General features: G+C 32.9%; 2 protein-coding genes across 2 annotated transcripts in view; both read left to right on the top strand.

Moving 5' to 3' along the window:
- Positions 1–102: 102 nt before the first annotated feature.
- Positions 103–2,138, top strand: LOC135127062 (DNA ligase 3-like). Its single transcript, XM_064053373.1, has 2 exons — positions 103–279; positions 355–2,138. The coding sequence occupies exon 2, from the start codon at positions 355–357 to the stop codon at positions 1,915–1,917; it is 1,563 nt and encodes a 520-aa protein (XP_063909443.1). The 5' UTR covers positions 103–279; the 3' UTR covers positions 1,918–2,138.
- An 8,693-nt stretch (positions 2,139–10,831) lies between these two features.
- The window catches only part of LOC135127076 (tubulin alpha-1A chain), a 34,867-nt gene continuing 27,305 nt past the window's right edge, over positions 10,832–18,393 (top strand). Inside the window, exon 1 of the mRNA XM_064053390.1 lies at positions 10,832–10,933. Within this exon, the coding sequence (XP_063909460.1) occupies positions 10,931–10,933 (3 nt within the window). The 5' untranslated portion in view covers positions 10,832–10,930. The remainder of the gene's footprint in view (positions 10,934–18,393) is intronic.

The following is an 18,393-nucleotide window of genomic DNA, read 5'->3' as shown; positions in this document are numbered from 1 at the left end:
TTACATATTTGCGCTATAAAATATTTCATTGCACGAAGAATAAGTTAAAATCAATTATTTGCTCCTGGAAAAGTATATACATTTTTATAAAAAATTGTTTTTAATAAATTTCAACCTTGTTGACTCTTCCGCCATCTTACGTAACCAGGTCGAACTTTTTGCAAAAACACAAATAAGAAGCTGTAAATTTCAAAAATAATGTACTTCTATTTTGCTAATTGTGCCTCGTGCCCCCATAAAAAAGAAATTCGTACGGCTATGAACAATTAAATTGGCAAGGTAAGACGCTATTAATTTAATTGTTGCCCAGCCTGTTATCTAAAAGTGGAAATTATTACCTAACCTCAATTCTAGATGTCAGATGATGATTTATCTCCAGAGAAGCCCTTTTCTGTAGAAATAGCCAAACAAGGTAGAGCCGTTTGCAAAAAGTGCAAACAAAAATGCGTTCAAGGCGACTTACGCATAGCCAAAATAATCCCAAACCCTCTGGGGTCAGGTAAAATGAAAACATGGCACCACGTAGGCTGTATATTTGAAGTTTTCTTGAAACAAAGACAAACGACTAAACGAATCGAGGCGCCACACGATGTGGAAGGTTGGGAGCTGCTCGCTCACTCTGATAAAGTCGACATTTTAAAAAAGATAAAAGAATGTAATCGAGCGTTTGAGGCAAAGCTGCACAAGTCTTCGAAAAAGACTAAACGAGGTAATAATAAAAATAAGTCACAGTTGAGTTTTATCACGAATGAGGACGCCTTGAGTGTGTCTTCAGATAGTACAATTAAAGACGGCGTTCACAAAGATAACTGCTTTCGCGAATTCCGTACTATTGTTGCTAATGTGTCAAATGTATCCAGTTCAAATGAAAAAATAAGCATTTTCAAAGATATTTTTACAAAAGGGAGTGATGGGACGGGTTTTAAAGGTGATATTTTATTATGGTGTAAACTTCTTCTTCCATCTGTTATAAAACGGGTCTTTCATTTACAAACCAAGCAACTTGTTAAAATATTTAGTCGTATTTTTCATGTCGCTGATGACACTATAATGGCGCATTTAGAGCAAGGTGATGTTGGTCAAGCTATTCAATATTTTTTCGAACAGAACAAGGAATATAAACCCGTGAAAAAAAGCACCCTAACCATACACGAAGTCGACGAGTTCCTCGAAACGTTGACAACTCTATCAAAAGAAGAAGACCAATACAATCAGTTCAAAACTTTTATCAAAAAATGCACCTCGAACGACTTGAAAGTCGTCGTTCGACTGATTAAACACGATTTGCGCATGAACGCCGGTGCGAAACATGTTTTCGAAGGTGTACATCCAGACGCGTATTTAATTTTCCAGAACTGTAGAGACATCAAGACTGTGATAAATGCGTGTTGGGGCGGACCCCCCAAGAAAGAGAAGCCCCCGACTGAGGTGCGCGAGAGCTCCAAGCCGCTCAAACGCAGCCCCAAACGAAAAGCGTCGAATTCTGAGTCGAAAGCGAACAAAAAGACAAAAGTTGAAAAAGAACCAGAGAAAACTGAGGCAAAAGTGAAAGAAGCAGATCGTGATAAGAAGAAAACTACGTGTGACGTGGAGCCCGTTCCAGTGACTGAAAAACGAAAATCGATACCTAATTATTTTGAAAGTGTTAAGTTGTATTTGGAGGAGGGGGTTACTGAGAGACATGCTGAGTGGGTGCGGTATTTTATTGCTTACGGAGGGACGGTTTTGAAAACTGATGAACGTGGGGAAGCTACTCATGTTTTGCATCTGAAGGATACGGTATCTGAGCCGACTATGTTGTGTGTTAACAGTGCGAGGCATATTATTGTTGAATGGATTAAAGATACGGTGGAAAAGGAGAGTCTGCAGGATTATAGGCCATATACGGTGCGGTGGAAACCGAGCCATAAAAATTGAAGGGTTGTGTTTACGAATACGGGATGCCTCTTTGATATTATTATAGTGTAGGCTAGTGAGGTTGAAGTAATATTTATTGTAAGGCCGTGAAGTTTCAAGTTACTATTTATTTGTAATTTTTAATTTTTTACGAAACAATATTTGTTTTATAACTATTGAAAACTACATTAGTTGATTGTAATGTAAATATATATTTTTTAAATAAATATTACTTAAAAGTTGTTTTTGATTCTATTTATTGGCTTACAACAAGTATACTAACTTTATTTGAGATACACCTGTTAAAACTTTTATGACTTAAGCGGCTTAAGCCAAACCACCCTTATAAGTCAAACTGGCTATTGTAAGTTTTGTGGACCCGCACCGCAAGATTATTACTGTACATTGTTGGCATAATGTAGCTGTGAACTGAGTTAAGTAGTACAATAGCCAGTTTGACTTATAAGGGTGGTTTGGCTTCAGCAGCTTAAGTCATAAAAGTTTTAACAGGTGTATCTCAAATGAAGTTACAGTAAAGTGCTAGAATATACATACAAGCACACCCTAAAAGGTCCAAACAAACAGATAAAACAACATAAAGCATATAAGTATGCTGTCGTAGGTAGGAATTTATTTATTCATCCCTTACTGATGAGAGTTAATGATGTCATCACATAAAAATGATTAAATATAATTTTATTCACGAATACATTCTGAGGTGCGGTATTCCTTGGGTACTTTTATTTTTTTAAATTACACAGAATATAAAAAAATAACTATGAATCTCGCTTTATTTTATCGATTATACCGGGTGTTTGGAAAATTGCGGATTAACTCTCTGCTACGCTCTTAACAATCAACTGGCGAGTCTGGGAAAAACAGTAAAAAAATTCCTTCTCACATTTTGGTGGAGTTATAATATGATTTTAAAATTGGTTCCTTTGCTACGTTTAACCACTAAACAACACATTCATTGAATTAATTTTGGGGCCTCGTTTTTTTTTTTAATTTAAAACAGTCTTGAGGTTCTAGGTATTCCTGTTTGCAAAGAATTTGAAACTGCTTTGGAGTCTCTAGTCTAGTGTCTTTTCTTATAATAATTTAATTAAATTTCTTAGAGCTACAATCGGTGGACATATAAAACTGGTACAAACTGTCATAAAAATCATAGGGAAATGAAAAATTTATCTTGTGTAAATCTATCTTTTTCACGTTGATGTTATGTGCGATGACAGATGGATAACGCATATTTGCCCGACAACGGTCCCGGGAACCAAGCTTGATACACATTTGGAAAATTTTCTTAGTATATCAGCTTTATATGTCCACGGATTGTACGCTAACATCAGTCTTATGTTAGCAGATACTAGTCCCACCCGCCGGCCTCTATTTTCTTAGAAAATATGTCATTTGCCAAAATCGGTCTTATTTTAGCAGGTACTAGCCCCGCCCACCCGCCCTCTATCTTCTTAGCGGGTATGTCATTTGCCAAAATCGATCTTATTTTAGCACGTGGCAGGTACTAACCCGTTCCCACCCACCCTTTCTTTTCTTAGAGGGAATGCCATTTGTCAAAATCAGTTTTTTAGTTTAGCAAGTACTGATGACTAACTTTTACAAAAATTATAAAAATTTGGAAACATTACGAGCTTACTTGTAAGCACAAGGCAGGAATTTTGAACATCTTCTCTAGTGTTTAGTTGGTTGGATTTTTCTTTTGTTAGTTTTGTTATTGTTTATAATTTATAAAAGTCTTATTAAATGTTTTTTTCTACTTCGCGTGTCGTAATAAATACACTTGGTGCTATAACAATTACACTAAACGTAGTCAAATTTATTTTTTTACTGTTGTCATTACGGAAAAACTAGCTACTAGTTGTTATAACTAGAGAGCGGATTTTATGAAATTTGCACATCCGTTATTTTTTGTATATAAGTCTTGATATTTAATATGTGAACGAATCATGCTAATTAAAAATGAATACAGCTATAAAAAAATTGCATATTTGCATATATTGGCCTTCTCCTGCATATTTCACGTAACGGGTGCATATTTTGCGTTTTTATCAATTTTTGTGCTACTTTGAAAAAAAAAATGCCATTCGGTCGGCATTTTTCTAGAAAGACGAAATTTCATGAATCATATTGCAAATATTGTTCTGAGCTTCAAATAACTGGGAAAGGTTTGGGTCTTATGGTAGTTTGGAGGAACCACTGGGTGTTAAGCCATCCTTCCAGGTAAATTCGGGTCCTAATTACTTTTGGAAATACCGTTCATTTCAATATTTTTGTTCGTTATTTAAGTGTATTAATGGTATGTTTTATGGTGGTCGAAGGGACGTTATCCTATTATTTTTCATCGTGAGTTTACATTTAAGTATTTAAAGCGATAGAGGTGTATCAATATGTAGATAACTCAAATTAATTTATGAATTAAACCTTTTCATGAACTTATTCTTCAAGAAGGAACTGTGTTTTGTTGTGCCTGCTCTAATCCATAAGTATTTTTACATCTGTGGACGCAGTACGCAGTTTTTCTATTTACAAATACATACTTTAGAATCACCGGAAAAATGTTTAAAGATAAATTGTTACCAAAATAGTAATTAAATAGTCGATTACTACTATTTTTTAATTCGTTCTGTGTAGCTATATTTATTTTTTAGTATAAGAATATTATCTTAAAAAATGTCATTTGTCAGTGAGATCTAATTAAACACTTTGCAATGTGATTTATGTATTTTTTGTAATAAAAGGTAAGGTGTTTTTGCAATTTGTAAATAAATTTAGTTCGGTTATTACGCTTTTTTTTATTTTTGGAGCATATGCAACTGCATATCTCTGCATATATTAAGAAAGTTATTGCATATTTGCATAAATTTGATGCATGTCATATGATCATATTTCCCAAAATTTTGCTGCACATTTTCCGCTCTCTAGTTATAACTGTCTATCATCTTTTAACTTACCCTCAATGTTTAATGAAATAAAAAGTATGTTCTGGCAACTGTCGTGAAAATAACCAGATTATGTTTTTATGAAAAAGGGGCAAAGTAGAAAAAATACTGTATGATACTCGTTTATAAGACACTTTGTCGCACTTATTCCTTTAGGGCACTCCTCGCTGCTCTCGTCGTGCCCTAAAACCATGCGTGCGACAAAATGCTTCTTATAAAACTCGTATCATAATATACAATTTTTTTGTTTATTTATTAATGAAAAATAACAACTTGTTTCATTAATAAAATAATGTACAACGATTAATGATTATTAGTTGTTATGGTTATTAAAAAAAATAGGAGGTGAATTTCAGTCACCATAATTAGGTACTAAGAAATCAGAAAGTGAGTCGGATGTATTCACGCATTAGGTGCGCGCAGTGTTGCCAATTTTACTTTTATAAAATTACGTTTTTTTTGTAATATACATCATTAAAAATGTTTTTATTATTTTTTTTTGGACTCCCGAAACCCCCGTACATAACGTACTGAAGAGTTAATCCGCCATTTTCCAGACACCCGGTACAATAATGATAAAATAAGAATTATAATATTCAGAATATTTTGTTCTTCGATTGTGGTTTAATTAGTAATTTTAGTACGTCCTGTTTTGAGAAAACAAACTCATTAAAATCAAACTCACATCTACGTAACATTCTTTCGATGTATAAACATAAATAAACACTTGAGCTTTCGATTGCTATTACCTACTGGAAGCACAAGGGGCGTTGTTTATGCCTCTGGTTTTTACTTTGCAGCGGTTATCACAAAACGAAAATCGTAAAATCAAATTTTATATATTTTTTTAAAGAGCTGGATTTGCCAGATTTTACGTATAGCCGTCGACCAATTTTTTTTTATCAAATTAAGAAGCTCATTTCTTAGATTTGCTTATAAAAAAAAATGATGACGTCATCTCAAAATTTTGCCGAATAAATTCCACCCAAAATGTGCAAAATATGACGAGTTTTTACTTGTGATTTATCACTGCATTCATATTTTTTAGATTTGCTTAAACAAGTGGTCCAAAAAAATTAATGAATGAGAGAATTTATTGATTCAATCAGGAACGGCTCACTCCATTTTCCCAGAAAATTTTGGGAATACAATACTGTTATTTTTAGTATTACACTGCGCCGATCCAAGTTGATATACGTGTCCTTGCAAAAATGTTGATGACGGCATCACAAAAAACTCATCTCGAAAATGCTGGATGTTTCGTTGTACTTCAGGAGCGAGGGAAGTTCTGTCGAAACAACTTTCGACCAATTTTTTTAGCAGGTGCTAGGTCCGCCATCAACCCTCTCTTTTCTTAGAGGGTATCTCATTTGCCAAAATCGATCTTATTTTGACAGGTACTAGCCCCGCCCACCCACCCGCTCTTTTCTAAGAGGCTATGTCATCTAGCAAAATTAGTTTTATCTTAGCAGATACTAGCCCCGCCCGCCCACCCGCTCTTTTCTTAGAGGGTATATCATCTGCCAAAATTAGTTTCTCTTAGCAGATACTAGAACCCGCCCACCCACCCGCTGTTTTCTTAGAGGGTATGTTATCTGCCAAAATTAGTTTTATCTTAACAGATACTAGCCCCGCCCGCCCACCCGCTCTTTTCTTAGAGGGTATGTTATTTGCCAAAATCAGTTTTATCTTTACAAAAGATGATCAAAATTTGGAAACATTATGAGCTTACTTATATACACAAGGCAGGAATTTTGAACATCTTCTCTAGTGTTTAGTTGGTTATGCTTAAATGGATTTTTACTTCCCGAGCGTAAGCAAAGGAAGTATTGTAATCGAGTCCGTCGGCCGACTCTCTACTTTTACGTTTTCTCGATCTTTCATGACCCCTAGAAGACGAAGAAATAGGTCTCCCATTTCCGTCTGTCTGTCCGTCTATCCGTCTGTCCGTCTGTCTGCCATCCCGGATTTTTATTAGACAGATAGTCTCCGAAAGTACTGGACCGATTGTTGTGAAATTTTGTAGTTATATTAGGAATATGATGTAGATGGTAAAATGTTTTTGGGAAAAAAAATTAAAATTATAAAACAACATTTTGCAATGTAGTTTTTAATCTGCTAACCCGAATGTTTTGAAATGTTGCAGATGTTTTAAGATTATAAAGAGTATCATAAATCTTCAGTCAAAATATATTTGGTTATCCCCTCCAAAAACTTGATGACGTCACCTCAAAAGTTTGCCGAATAAATCCTAAAATGTACGCAATATGATGAGTCTGTACTTAATTTATTTTACTGATTTACTCAGGAACTACAGAACCGAATGCTTTGAAATCTTGAACATGTTTTAAAATTATCATAAGCATAGTAAGTTTTTCATCAAAATATATTTGGTCGTCCCCCCTAAAAAATTTATGACGTCACCACAAAATTTTGCTGAATAAATCCTATCTAAAATGTACAAACTATGGTGAGTCTCTTCTTGTGATTTATCATTCCATTCAAATTTTTTCGATTAGCATATACAGGGTGACTCAAAAAAATTAATGAATGCTTGCATTTATTTTATTGAGTTAATCAGGAACTACAAAACCGAATGCTTTGAAATCTTGCAGATGTTTTAAGGTTATAAAGAGCATAATAAATGTTCAGTCAAAATATATTTGCTTATCCCCTCCAAAAAATTGATGACGTCAGCTCTAAAGTTTGCCGAATAAATCCTAACTAAAATGTACGAAATATGATGAGTCTGTACTTGTAATTTATCGATTCATTCATATTTTTTGGATTTGCATATACAGAGTGACTCAAAAAAATTAATGAATGCGTAAATTTATTTTACTGATTTACTCAGGAACTACAAAACCGAATGCTTTGAAATCTGCAGATGTTTTAAAGTTATAAAGAGCATAATAAATGTTCAGTCAAAATATACATATTTGCTTATCCCCTCCAAAAAATTGATGACGTCAGCTCTCAAGTTTGCCGAATAAATCCTATCTAAAATGTACAAAATATGATGAGTCTCTTCTTGTGATTCATCATTCCATTCATATTTTTTGGATTTGCATATACAGAGTGACCCAAAAAATTAATGAATGCGTAAATGTATTTTATTGATTTAATCAGGAACTACAGAACCGAATGTTATGAAATCCTGCAGATGTTTTAACGTTATAAAGAGCATAATAAACTTTTAGTCAAAATATATTTGGTTATCTTCTCCAAAAAACTGATGACGTCAGCTCAAAAGTTTGCCAAATAAATCGTATCTAGAATATACAAAATATGATGAGTCTATACTTGTAATTTATCATTCCATTCATATTTTTTGAATTTGCATATACCGGGTGACTCAAAAAAATAATGAATGTGTAAATTTATTTTATTGGTTTACTCAGGAACTACAAAACCGAATGCTTCGAAATCTACTGCGAAAAAAAAACATAATAGGCATGCAATCGTCACGTTTCCGACAGCGAGGGAAGTACTATCTAAACTCTTTAGACCAATTTTTCTTTTGTTGGTTTTGTTTTTGTTTATAATTTATAAATGTCTTATTAATTGTTTTTTTTTGGTTTATTTATTAATGAAAAATAGCAACTTTTTTTATTAATAATAATGCACAACGATTAATGACTACTGGTTGTTATGGTTATTATCCTAAAAAAAATAAAAGGTGGATTTCAGTCACCATCGTTACTAAGTAATCAGAAAGTAAGTCGGAGGTATTCAGGCATTAGATGCGTGTAGTATTGTCAATTTTACTTTTACAAAATTAGGGTTTTTTTCGTAATATACATCATTAAGAATGTTTTCATAATTTTTTTGGGACTCCCGAAAGGGGGTACATAACGTACTGAAGAGTTAATCCGCCATTTTCCAGAAACCTGGTATAATAATGATAAAATAAGAATTATAATATTCAGAACATTTTGCTCGATTGTGGTTTAATTAGTAATTTTAGTATGTCCTGTTTTGAGAAGACAAACTCATTCAAATCAGACTAACTTCTACGTGACATTCTTTCGATGTATAAACATAAATAAACACTTGAGCTTCCGATTGCTATTACCTACTGCTGAAGGACAAGGGGCGTTATTTATGCCTCTGGTTTTTACTTGGCAGCGGTTATTACAAAACGAAAATCGTAAAATCAAATTTTATAATTTTTTTTAAAGAGCTGGATTTGCCAGATTTTACTTATAGTCCTTACCAATTTTTTATTAATCAAATTAAGAATCTCATTTTTTAGATTTGCTTATAAAAAAATTGATGACGTCATCTCAAAATTTTGTCGAATAAATTCTACTCAAAATGTGCAAAATATGACGAGTTTATACTTATGATTTATCACTGCATTAATATTTTTTAGATTCGTTTAAACAAGTGGTACAAAAAAGTTAATGAAGGACACAGTTTATTTTATTGATTACATCAAGAACGGCTCACTCCATTTTCCCAAAAAATTTTGGGAATACAATATTGTTATTTTTAGTATTACACTGCACCGATCCAAGCTGATACACGGGCCCTTGCAAAAATGTTGATAACGTCGTCACAAAATTGTGTAAAGAAAAAACTCAACTCGAAAATGCTGGATGTTTCATTCTACTTCAGGAGCGGGGGAAGTTCTGTCGAAATAACTTTCGACCAATTTTTTTAGCAGGTGCTAGCCCCGCCGACCCACCCTCTCTTTTCTTAGAGGGTATCTCATTTGCCAAAATCAGTTTTATCTTGGCAAATACTGATAACTAATAATTTCGGAGGCTTTCACGATCGGAATCAATACATGATCGTTTTTGTGGGTTGGAATCGTGTTAATTGAGATTTTGGGCTCAACGTTTCTCACACTTTCGTAAGTGGCATCTTCAGGAGCAGGGTTAAGAATAAGGCAAAAGAGCACGGTAACTCAGTATGTCAACATACCAGACGCGAAACTCTTCCTTCGGTTAACTTATTAACTAATAAAACAAATTTTTTTAATTATTCCCATATCTTAGGTATTTATCTTATTTATGAAATAAGAATTTTAATCAAAGATAGAAAAATGTGTTAAAATTTGGACACTTAGGATACCGAAATTTTAAAACCTTGTAAACCAGATTACCAACGAGAAAATGAACTCTTAATTACATGGTTAACGTCGAGTACTTATGTTTATACATCGAAAGAAGTTGACTAATCACGTACAAGCATCACCAGACGCATAAAAGAAAATTAAATTTGATTGATTTTGTCTCCTTAAACAGAGGAGTGGACTGATTAATAATTTTAAGTGAAAAAATGATGAAAATGACTCTTTGTAGAAAAACTTTAAAAACACAAAAGTAATGATGGTGAAAAGTAGAATGCAAAAAATAATTTTAAAGATAAAATTTTCCAAACTGACACTAGTATTTATACAAAATTAGAATTACCCGTTTTAGGAAATTAATTTTAAAACCGTTCTTTAGTACGTGTTTGTACGTAACAACATTAAAACAATTATTTATACAAATTTGACCATAACTTGTTTACATGTTAATACCTGCATTCGATGCAGACTATTTGCGAAGCCGAATTTAAATCGTTTAAACAAATTTGCCGTCAAATCACACCCAATCTCCTCTAGTTAACAACAAATCAATGTCGATAAATGATTTGCACATTCCATAAATTACCATTTATCCATGTAAAAAAAACAATAAATGCTGTAATAAAAACATGAGAACCATACACTAACTTGGGTATTGCATTTCCAATCCAGATACTTTTCCCGAAAGTAATTAAATATTTGTCATGCCATATTAGCAGCAGAGTTATTGGATCCGAATCCAGCACAGCATAAAATGAATTCTTTTATTTGTAATTTCAATAGCGTCATTTAATTTAATATACCGCCAATCTATAGTTAATCCACTAAATAGTTTAATTGGCGACTCCAGTTCTTCTGGGCATGCGCACTAGCAGATTGCGCGCCAGTTATAAGTCGGTGGAGCACCGAAATGAAATTACTTTGTTCAACGGGTGTCGCATCGCGGACATCAGCTGACGTTTCTGTTGCATCGCACGAAGTTTGAAAAACTAGACCAACAATGGTGAGTTTTTTTTCTATTATTCAATATTGATTTCACATTTCGTGGTTATTATTATTGACAGAAACGTAGCCTGCGCGACCTACCTGTTCTCTTTAATAAAATGCAAAAAATTGTGTAACACATTAAATAAAAAACGCATAGCTCGATTATGACTAAACTTTGCTGTTTTATGATGATGATTTGCAAGTTAATTATTGGGACCTTCACACTTCGAGTCTCTGGATGCAGTCAGACGGTGAACGAACTTACTCTATAAATATAAATAAGTTAGTGAATTTCTTTCTTCGCCTTGATAGTTACTTTAAGTTTATTTATTTTGGCGGTGTTTCCGTAATTATCGCCCTTCAGGTGAAATTGATACAAGCAACAATTTCCGTTGCGTGACTTAAAACACTCGAAACGTCTTTGAAATTTGTTACTCACAGCCTTTAACTGTTTACACGGTTACGCCTGTAATTAAAACGAAATTTGTATTTTTTAAGTAACGCGCAACAATCTTCTCACTCAGATAACTAAGAACGGAATCACGGAATCCTAATGTATTATTAAATCACGTTTCGGTATGCTTATAATTATAGTTTTGATTTACACACCGACATATACAAAACACGGTGTTAACTCCTTTTTGTGTTTAATCAACTATCAAACCGTAAGTCTGTGATAATCATTTTGTTCGTAGCTTCCTGAGCGATTTCAGGAAATAGTCCTCCACGGTTGACTTAAGACCAATCTGTGACTCATTCTTGTAAATTAGGATCCTTTTATTTTTGTGCATACATCCATGAATGTCTCGGCGGTGACTAAAAAGTAGAACTAATCAGAGACACACCCCTTGGGAGAGGCCAAGATTCATTTGTTCTTAATTTGATAAGTATTTTATAATTCCGCTAAATTGGGCCCTAGTTAGGTACCAAGGACGATCAAAATTATAGAATTAATTCATGGATGTCCTAAAATGTCTCCGGCCTGACCCACGCAATTGGTCTGGATAAGTGCGCCTCACCCCGTCATTAATTTAATGAAATAAATTACATGATTGCATGGAAGATGCGCTTATATGGGGTTCTTTTGGAAAATAATGACCACTTAATTAATTATTTCATTATGGTTTTCCTTTTTCGTAAGTCGCGAGGGACGTGAATTTGTGTCGTCGAGTGTTCCAGTGGTATTTATACATTTTTAATAATTGTTGCGTTCTGTGAATAGTGAATCAATTTGGAAGTAAGTCAGAGTTATAGCGAATGGGGTTTCAGGGTCAGGGGGTGTGCATTCTGTACATAATTTATCGGGAAAACATTGAACCATTCCTATTTTATCCACGGTTGTATTATTGTTAGTTATTACGTGTATGAAATTTTTTGCGGTTCTTCGTAACTTCACTTGTGTTTTGTTTTGACAGATATTATTAAAATGGTTGCATGAATTAATTAGTTCAGTGGTTTTTTAAATTTTTTTAATGCAACTGAGGAATTCACGTTTTTATGGCAGTGGTGATAAAAGTTAATGTCATGGACAATAATAACACCTTTTCTGATTTCACTGTTTGACTTACATATCTTATCTTTTTTCAAATCTGCAGATTTTATCTGAACAACTGAGTTCAGCACATTCAACTAGTTTTTTTTTATTTCTGATTATTGGAGGCAAATTATTGACAATCCAAAGGGTAAAATTTCCAAAAAACTCATTTCATTTTGTTCATTTTGGTAAAAAAAATTGGTCAAATTTGGTCCTGATTGATTAAAATTGTTGTGTTAAGTACGCGATCAAAGATTGAAACAGTTATATTCTGTAGATCTGAGATCCTTTAAAACCGAAACAAAATCTCAAGGATTGATGAAAAATTTTTTGACATTTTTTGTTTCATATTTTGAAAAATCATGCCTGAAAACAAACAAATTTGTGGGTACTGCATTATGTACTAAGTCGTAATCTCAACTGTCGTCATGCAACATATGGAAGCGATTAACATAAACAAAGTACATAATAATGTTATAGTTAAAATTTTATATGCACTGTAACAATAATGGTGGTAATAATTTTCATAAAAGTTTAATTTGTCGGTGAAAAGAAATTCTGTTAAACTTTATCGAGCGTTATGCCACTGAGTATACTTATCACAACTTGAAATTTATGGCGCTTATCACTGCATTATAAGATTACATCTGTCATCTATGAAAATTAAACAGAAAAGTAGACTGATTTAAGTGTTTAAAAGATTAGCTAAAATAAAACAATACTTTTAGATTTCAAATATGATTAGCAAGGGTTTCTACGAGTATATTCATTCCTACACTACAGTGGAAATACTATGAGAAGAACATATCGAGTTATTAAAATCTGTTACGTAGGCTTTAACCAGTGGCGTATCTTTTGCGTTCTGAAATGGGGTAATTCCAAATACATTTCATATGCTTATATGTTTAGATTAGATACAATTAAAATGCTTGTTTTGAGGTTAACCAACTAAAAAAACTACGAAAAAATGAAACAAAACTGGATGAAATGAATTACGAGTAGAACGACATAAATTCTCCCCCTGAATTTGCTAGTGGATTTTTTATTCATGTCCTTCTCAAAGTATTTCCACTCTAAAAAACTTAAATTTCAATTGTTTTATAATCATTCTATTATTTTTTAAGCTACAAAAGTCATATTTTTTGTATTGAGGTATTGCGTGACATTCGTGGCTTTATTTAAGCCGTGTATAATTCTCAAATCCCTGGATAATAAACATCGTAAATCATGTGGATTTCAGTCTATTTTTTATTTCAAATTGGAACTTCGCCGCGAAAATCAAAAATCGAAAACAGATTTTGTACATTTACATTTTTTCTCGGCACATGTAAGTTCCTAGTTCCAATTTCATGTTACTTTGAAACTGCTTTCATGTTTTCTCGACGTTTCATGATCCCTAGTGTACTGTGTTGATTTTTCTTTGACAGAGAATCTCTAAAACTACTGGATCGATTGTCAAATTTTGTATATAATTTAAGAATATCATGTAGAATGTAAAACGCTAACTAAAATTTATCTAATCATCTCCGCCAACAATTTGATGACATCCCTTCATAATTTTGTTTAGTAAATTTTATAAAATAACATACTCTTCTTCTCGTGATTTATGAATTTCCCTTTATTTTATCACAATTATTGCACACATTTTTTTTTTGTAATGTTTTCCACGTATTTCATGTAGTCAATACCTCGCTCATATGCATCAAATACCCAGTGGGCGAGTTGGTTAAGTATTATCTATACATTTTTTTACTTGTAGAGGTTATAAAATAAATAAAATTTTGCAAAATCAAATCTTTTTCGAAAAAACTGTTTTGTCTGAATATCTTTAGACCAATTTTTTCATGCGAGTTTAATGATACATTTCTTCCATAAGATTTTGGAGACACAATAGTTTTACTGCATTTTTTTTGTTATTTTTAGTTGATAAAATTAACATTTTTCAACAGAGATTGTTTAATATTTTCTGGATTTTTCCTTCCCGAGCGTAAATTAAGGAAATATTGTAATGGGGCCATCGGGCGATTGACTACTTTCATGTTTTATCCGTCTGTCTGCCGTCCATCCGCCGTCTGTTAATAAACAAATAATCTTCGAAGCTATATTATGAATATCGCTTAGATGGTGAAATGGTAACCAAAAATTTGGCTAATCATCCCCACAAATAATTTGATGACGTCCTTTCAAATTTTGTTCAGTAAACGTCATTTAAATTTTATAAAATAACATACTCCTATACTTGTGGTTTATGAATTCACCTTGATCGTTTACCCTAGGGATCCAGATTTTCGTAAAAATATCCTAACATTTTATGTCAGTCTATTAAGCGCACTGACGTGTGGTAAGCTCGGTGGTCGTATCGTAAAAATGTTTTTTATTGATCAAGTCAGCCCACTTTTTCGAAAATTTGAGATTAAAGTAATGTTGCCCCCGCCTATATTTAGTTAGAGAGATTAGTTCTCTCCTTTGTTTGAAGGAGACAATCAAATTTCATTGTCTTTTAACACAAATGCATACTTTGATCTGCTGCCGACTGCCGCCGATTCTGGCTGTCTGTACGTGCTTAATGGTCGAATTCTTTCGAACTATGAACATAAATAGTCGAAGTTAAACTGTTAAGCCTGTACTGAGAATATATTTTTTCCGTTGATTATCTATCCACTTTAAATACAGTTGTGTTCAATAAAAGTGGGAATTGTCAAAAGAAACTCTTACATTTTTAGTAATTTTTCCATAGTTTCAAAACGCTTTTTACATTTTAGATTAGAAAATAGAAGGTGTCTTTGAAATCACTTTTGCGAACGGTTTGACGGACATGTGTTAACCTAATAATTGCTTACTTGACAAATAAATGGTGAATAGTCCAGATATATCTTTATTTTAACTTTTATAATTTTTAGAAGAAGTTGTATTTTTTCAACTGTACCTTAGGGGCGTAGAGAGTATATTAATTTTTATGTACAATGTAATATCATGATGAAAAAAAGTTGTCTAGTACGCCATGAAATCAATTTTTGAGATGTTGATGTTGGCATTGCACCCATTTGACACTTTATTTGACAGTTATCAATTGAACAAGGAACGCGCTGTCAATATCATTATTTAAAAAATTAATTTCATGGCCTACTGGAGGATTTTTTTGTTCGATCATATGGTCTTAATCGTAACGTTACTGTCTGTATCCAGAAATCAGATTATGCCACAGATCAGTTGTTTACTGGGCAATGTTTTAGTCAATTTATGGATTTTCTTAAACAAATTGCAAGATTTGATTGTTCACAATTTTATACCTACATTTTTGATTATAACCTACAAATATTACGTTAAAAACAGACGCGATTTTAAACCACAAGTAAAGGTGCGTGTCAGTCCACAATTTGCGTGACATTTGCTAAAAATACTATAACATGAGTTTTTTAGAAGGAATGAGTCAACAAATTATATTAAGGTTTTATCACCTTCGATATAATTTTAAAGTAAACCCACAAATCCAGGTAATCGGTTCAGTAGTTTCGGAGAATATTTATATATCAAATAAAATCGCTAACAAACAGGCTGAAGGAAACGGAAATATGACATGAAATGTCGAGAAAACATGAAATTACGCACGTCAACATGATTATTGGGTATTTCAATAAACACAGTGTTTCACGCATTGTATTGATGTGATTGGATTTTTTATCATTTCTGAGAATTTTCTGTAACTATACAATTTTTTATTAGCAATACCACGTTTTGTTTAGCCAAAGTGATTTGTTCCGGTCCGTTTGAACTACGTTTAGATTTAATTAATTTTTTAGGGTCACCTTGATAATAAATTTTTCATCAATGAGACTATTTTATGATAAAGTAGTAACGAATTTGAAAGTAATTTAGCTAACTAAAAAAATGTCGTTCTCCACAAATAAATTTCTTTGCTGCTAGTAATAACGGGATTACAAACCGGGAATATTTGTTTTAAAAATATTTCGTGTAAAAAACGTCGTGAAATTCAACCCCACAAAATCACGCACCTTCAGTCGAAATTTCCGGAAATCATTACTTGAGCAGCAGTCTTATTAAATTCATAATTATTATGTTGATTAAGCACAAACCATTTTTTTATCTTTTGCAATTGCATAGTTAATTTAAGACATATAAATTGGTTTTCTAAAAAGGTTATAGTAGAACTAATTATGTATGAAATTCTAAAATAAAACGCGAAATTCATCTGCAAGCTATACGCATAAACATACTTTGTTTATTTACAGCAATAATGTTCAAAGTAATTTATGGTACTTTGCCTATCCCATAAAACAAGCAAGACTACTTGCTCATTATTGCCTTTACGTTATCACTAGCATGTCCTCTCCCATTTTTTTATGGGCCACTGTGTGGTTCACGCTTGGTTTGTGACATTAATCACAACATTAATGGCCAATAATAAATACAGTACGTAATAATTAGCGGCAAAAAATATACAATGATTTCATTTACCGCTTGTGTTTATGTTAGTAATTATGTTTTTTAGCGAACATAAATACTAAACTAATTTTCCATCAGAGAACTCTAGCAAAAATTTCTTCGAATTTTTGCAGTGACACATTTCCTGTCGCCACCGCAATTAGATTGTGAAGATACCAAGAAAGCAAGAGTAATAATTTTAGTTACAATTCTATTTTTATCCAACTTTGCTTCACTCCAAGTTAACTCTTCATTTTACGATTGATTCTGTTAAATTTGATTATTCTAGTCACATTATTGATCACTTAGGGGAGCAGCAGAAAAACTTGTATGCAACACGCGACGTATTTGTATTGAATGTCTGTCCATCCTTCATCTTGATTGTCTGCTTAATGTACACGTGTAATCGTCTGCCGTAACTTAACTGTCACTTTGGAATTTTTAAAGCTCCCCTACTAAAATCACTGTAAACAGTCATCGCACGACATGGATATTCATCGATTTAATATCAACAATATACAAAGCTCTCTAATAGGTCCTTTAATCTTTAACTACTTTATCCGATCACGTCTGTGCACCCGTTCAAAGCGAACTAACTCATTATCATGCAATGAACGGGAAAATTTCGCATTATTTCACTGTCGATAAGTTAATGGAGCTCTATTTAGTTCCTAACAAGTTCTCCAAGAATTCAATGAATATTCCACCCTCCCCCTATAAATTCTTCCAGTTATTACCAATCAGTTCCGACTAGACAGGTAAATGCGTCCTTGCTCGTACCGGCCTATTTCATATAATTTTAAATTCTGTACCAGTCTCCTGGTGAACTTGATAGATCAATCAATGTCGGGAAACACAATGAAACGTCTTAAATACAAACAAAGGGGAGCAACGCCCTTTAACAGAATCATCATCACGACATGAAATTTAAGAGGTCATCCCCCTCTATAACAGGTAGTTATTTGGGTCTTAAGTTTCAAGACTAGGTTGATTAATTTGGTACAAAATCGTGTTAAGGGGGTTCTTATCGGGGTATTTGCATAGCTGCGAAACAATTAATAATCATTTCATGCGTATTATGAATAAATTAGGTGTTGGAGATTCGTTTACATACTTTTGTTAAAAGAGGTGAATATTTAACGAGAAAAGTTCGTTAAGTGCTCCGTGATTAGGAAAACTTAATCAAGTAATCATTGTCGATGGAAATCAATATTTAGTATTCGTGTAAAAGCAGAAAAAATGTTAATGTTGTCGCTTAGCCGAGGTGACATTTAACATTTACCTACCTAGAATCAGTAATCAGACTGAATAGGTACTCTATTTTTTCTATGACCTAGTTTTAAGATAGAGTTTTTTTTTCTGGTCTTTAGGTTTGAAATTGATCTGTTTTTCCAGTAAGAGTTGTTTTTCCTCTCCCTAGTGAGAAACATTCATTTACATTTTAACACTTTTCGTGGAACAACATCGCACTTTTTGTCAATGGAAATGTTTTTTCGTTT

Source organism: Zophobas morio, unplaced genomic scaffold (genome assembly GCF_036711695.1).
Source record: "Zophobas morio isolate AGI-343-1 ecotype UQ-CSIRO unplaced genomic scaffold, CSIRO_AGI_Zmor_V1 ptg000011l, whole genome shotgun sequence".
In the NCBI taxonomy this organism is placed as follows: Eukaryota; Metazoa; Arthropoda; class Insecta; order Coleoptera; family Tenebrionidae; genus Zophobas; species Zophobas morio.
The sequence above is the reverse complement of the archived record's forward strand: the minus strand, read 5'-3'. Positions and strand labels throughout refer to the sequence as shown.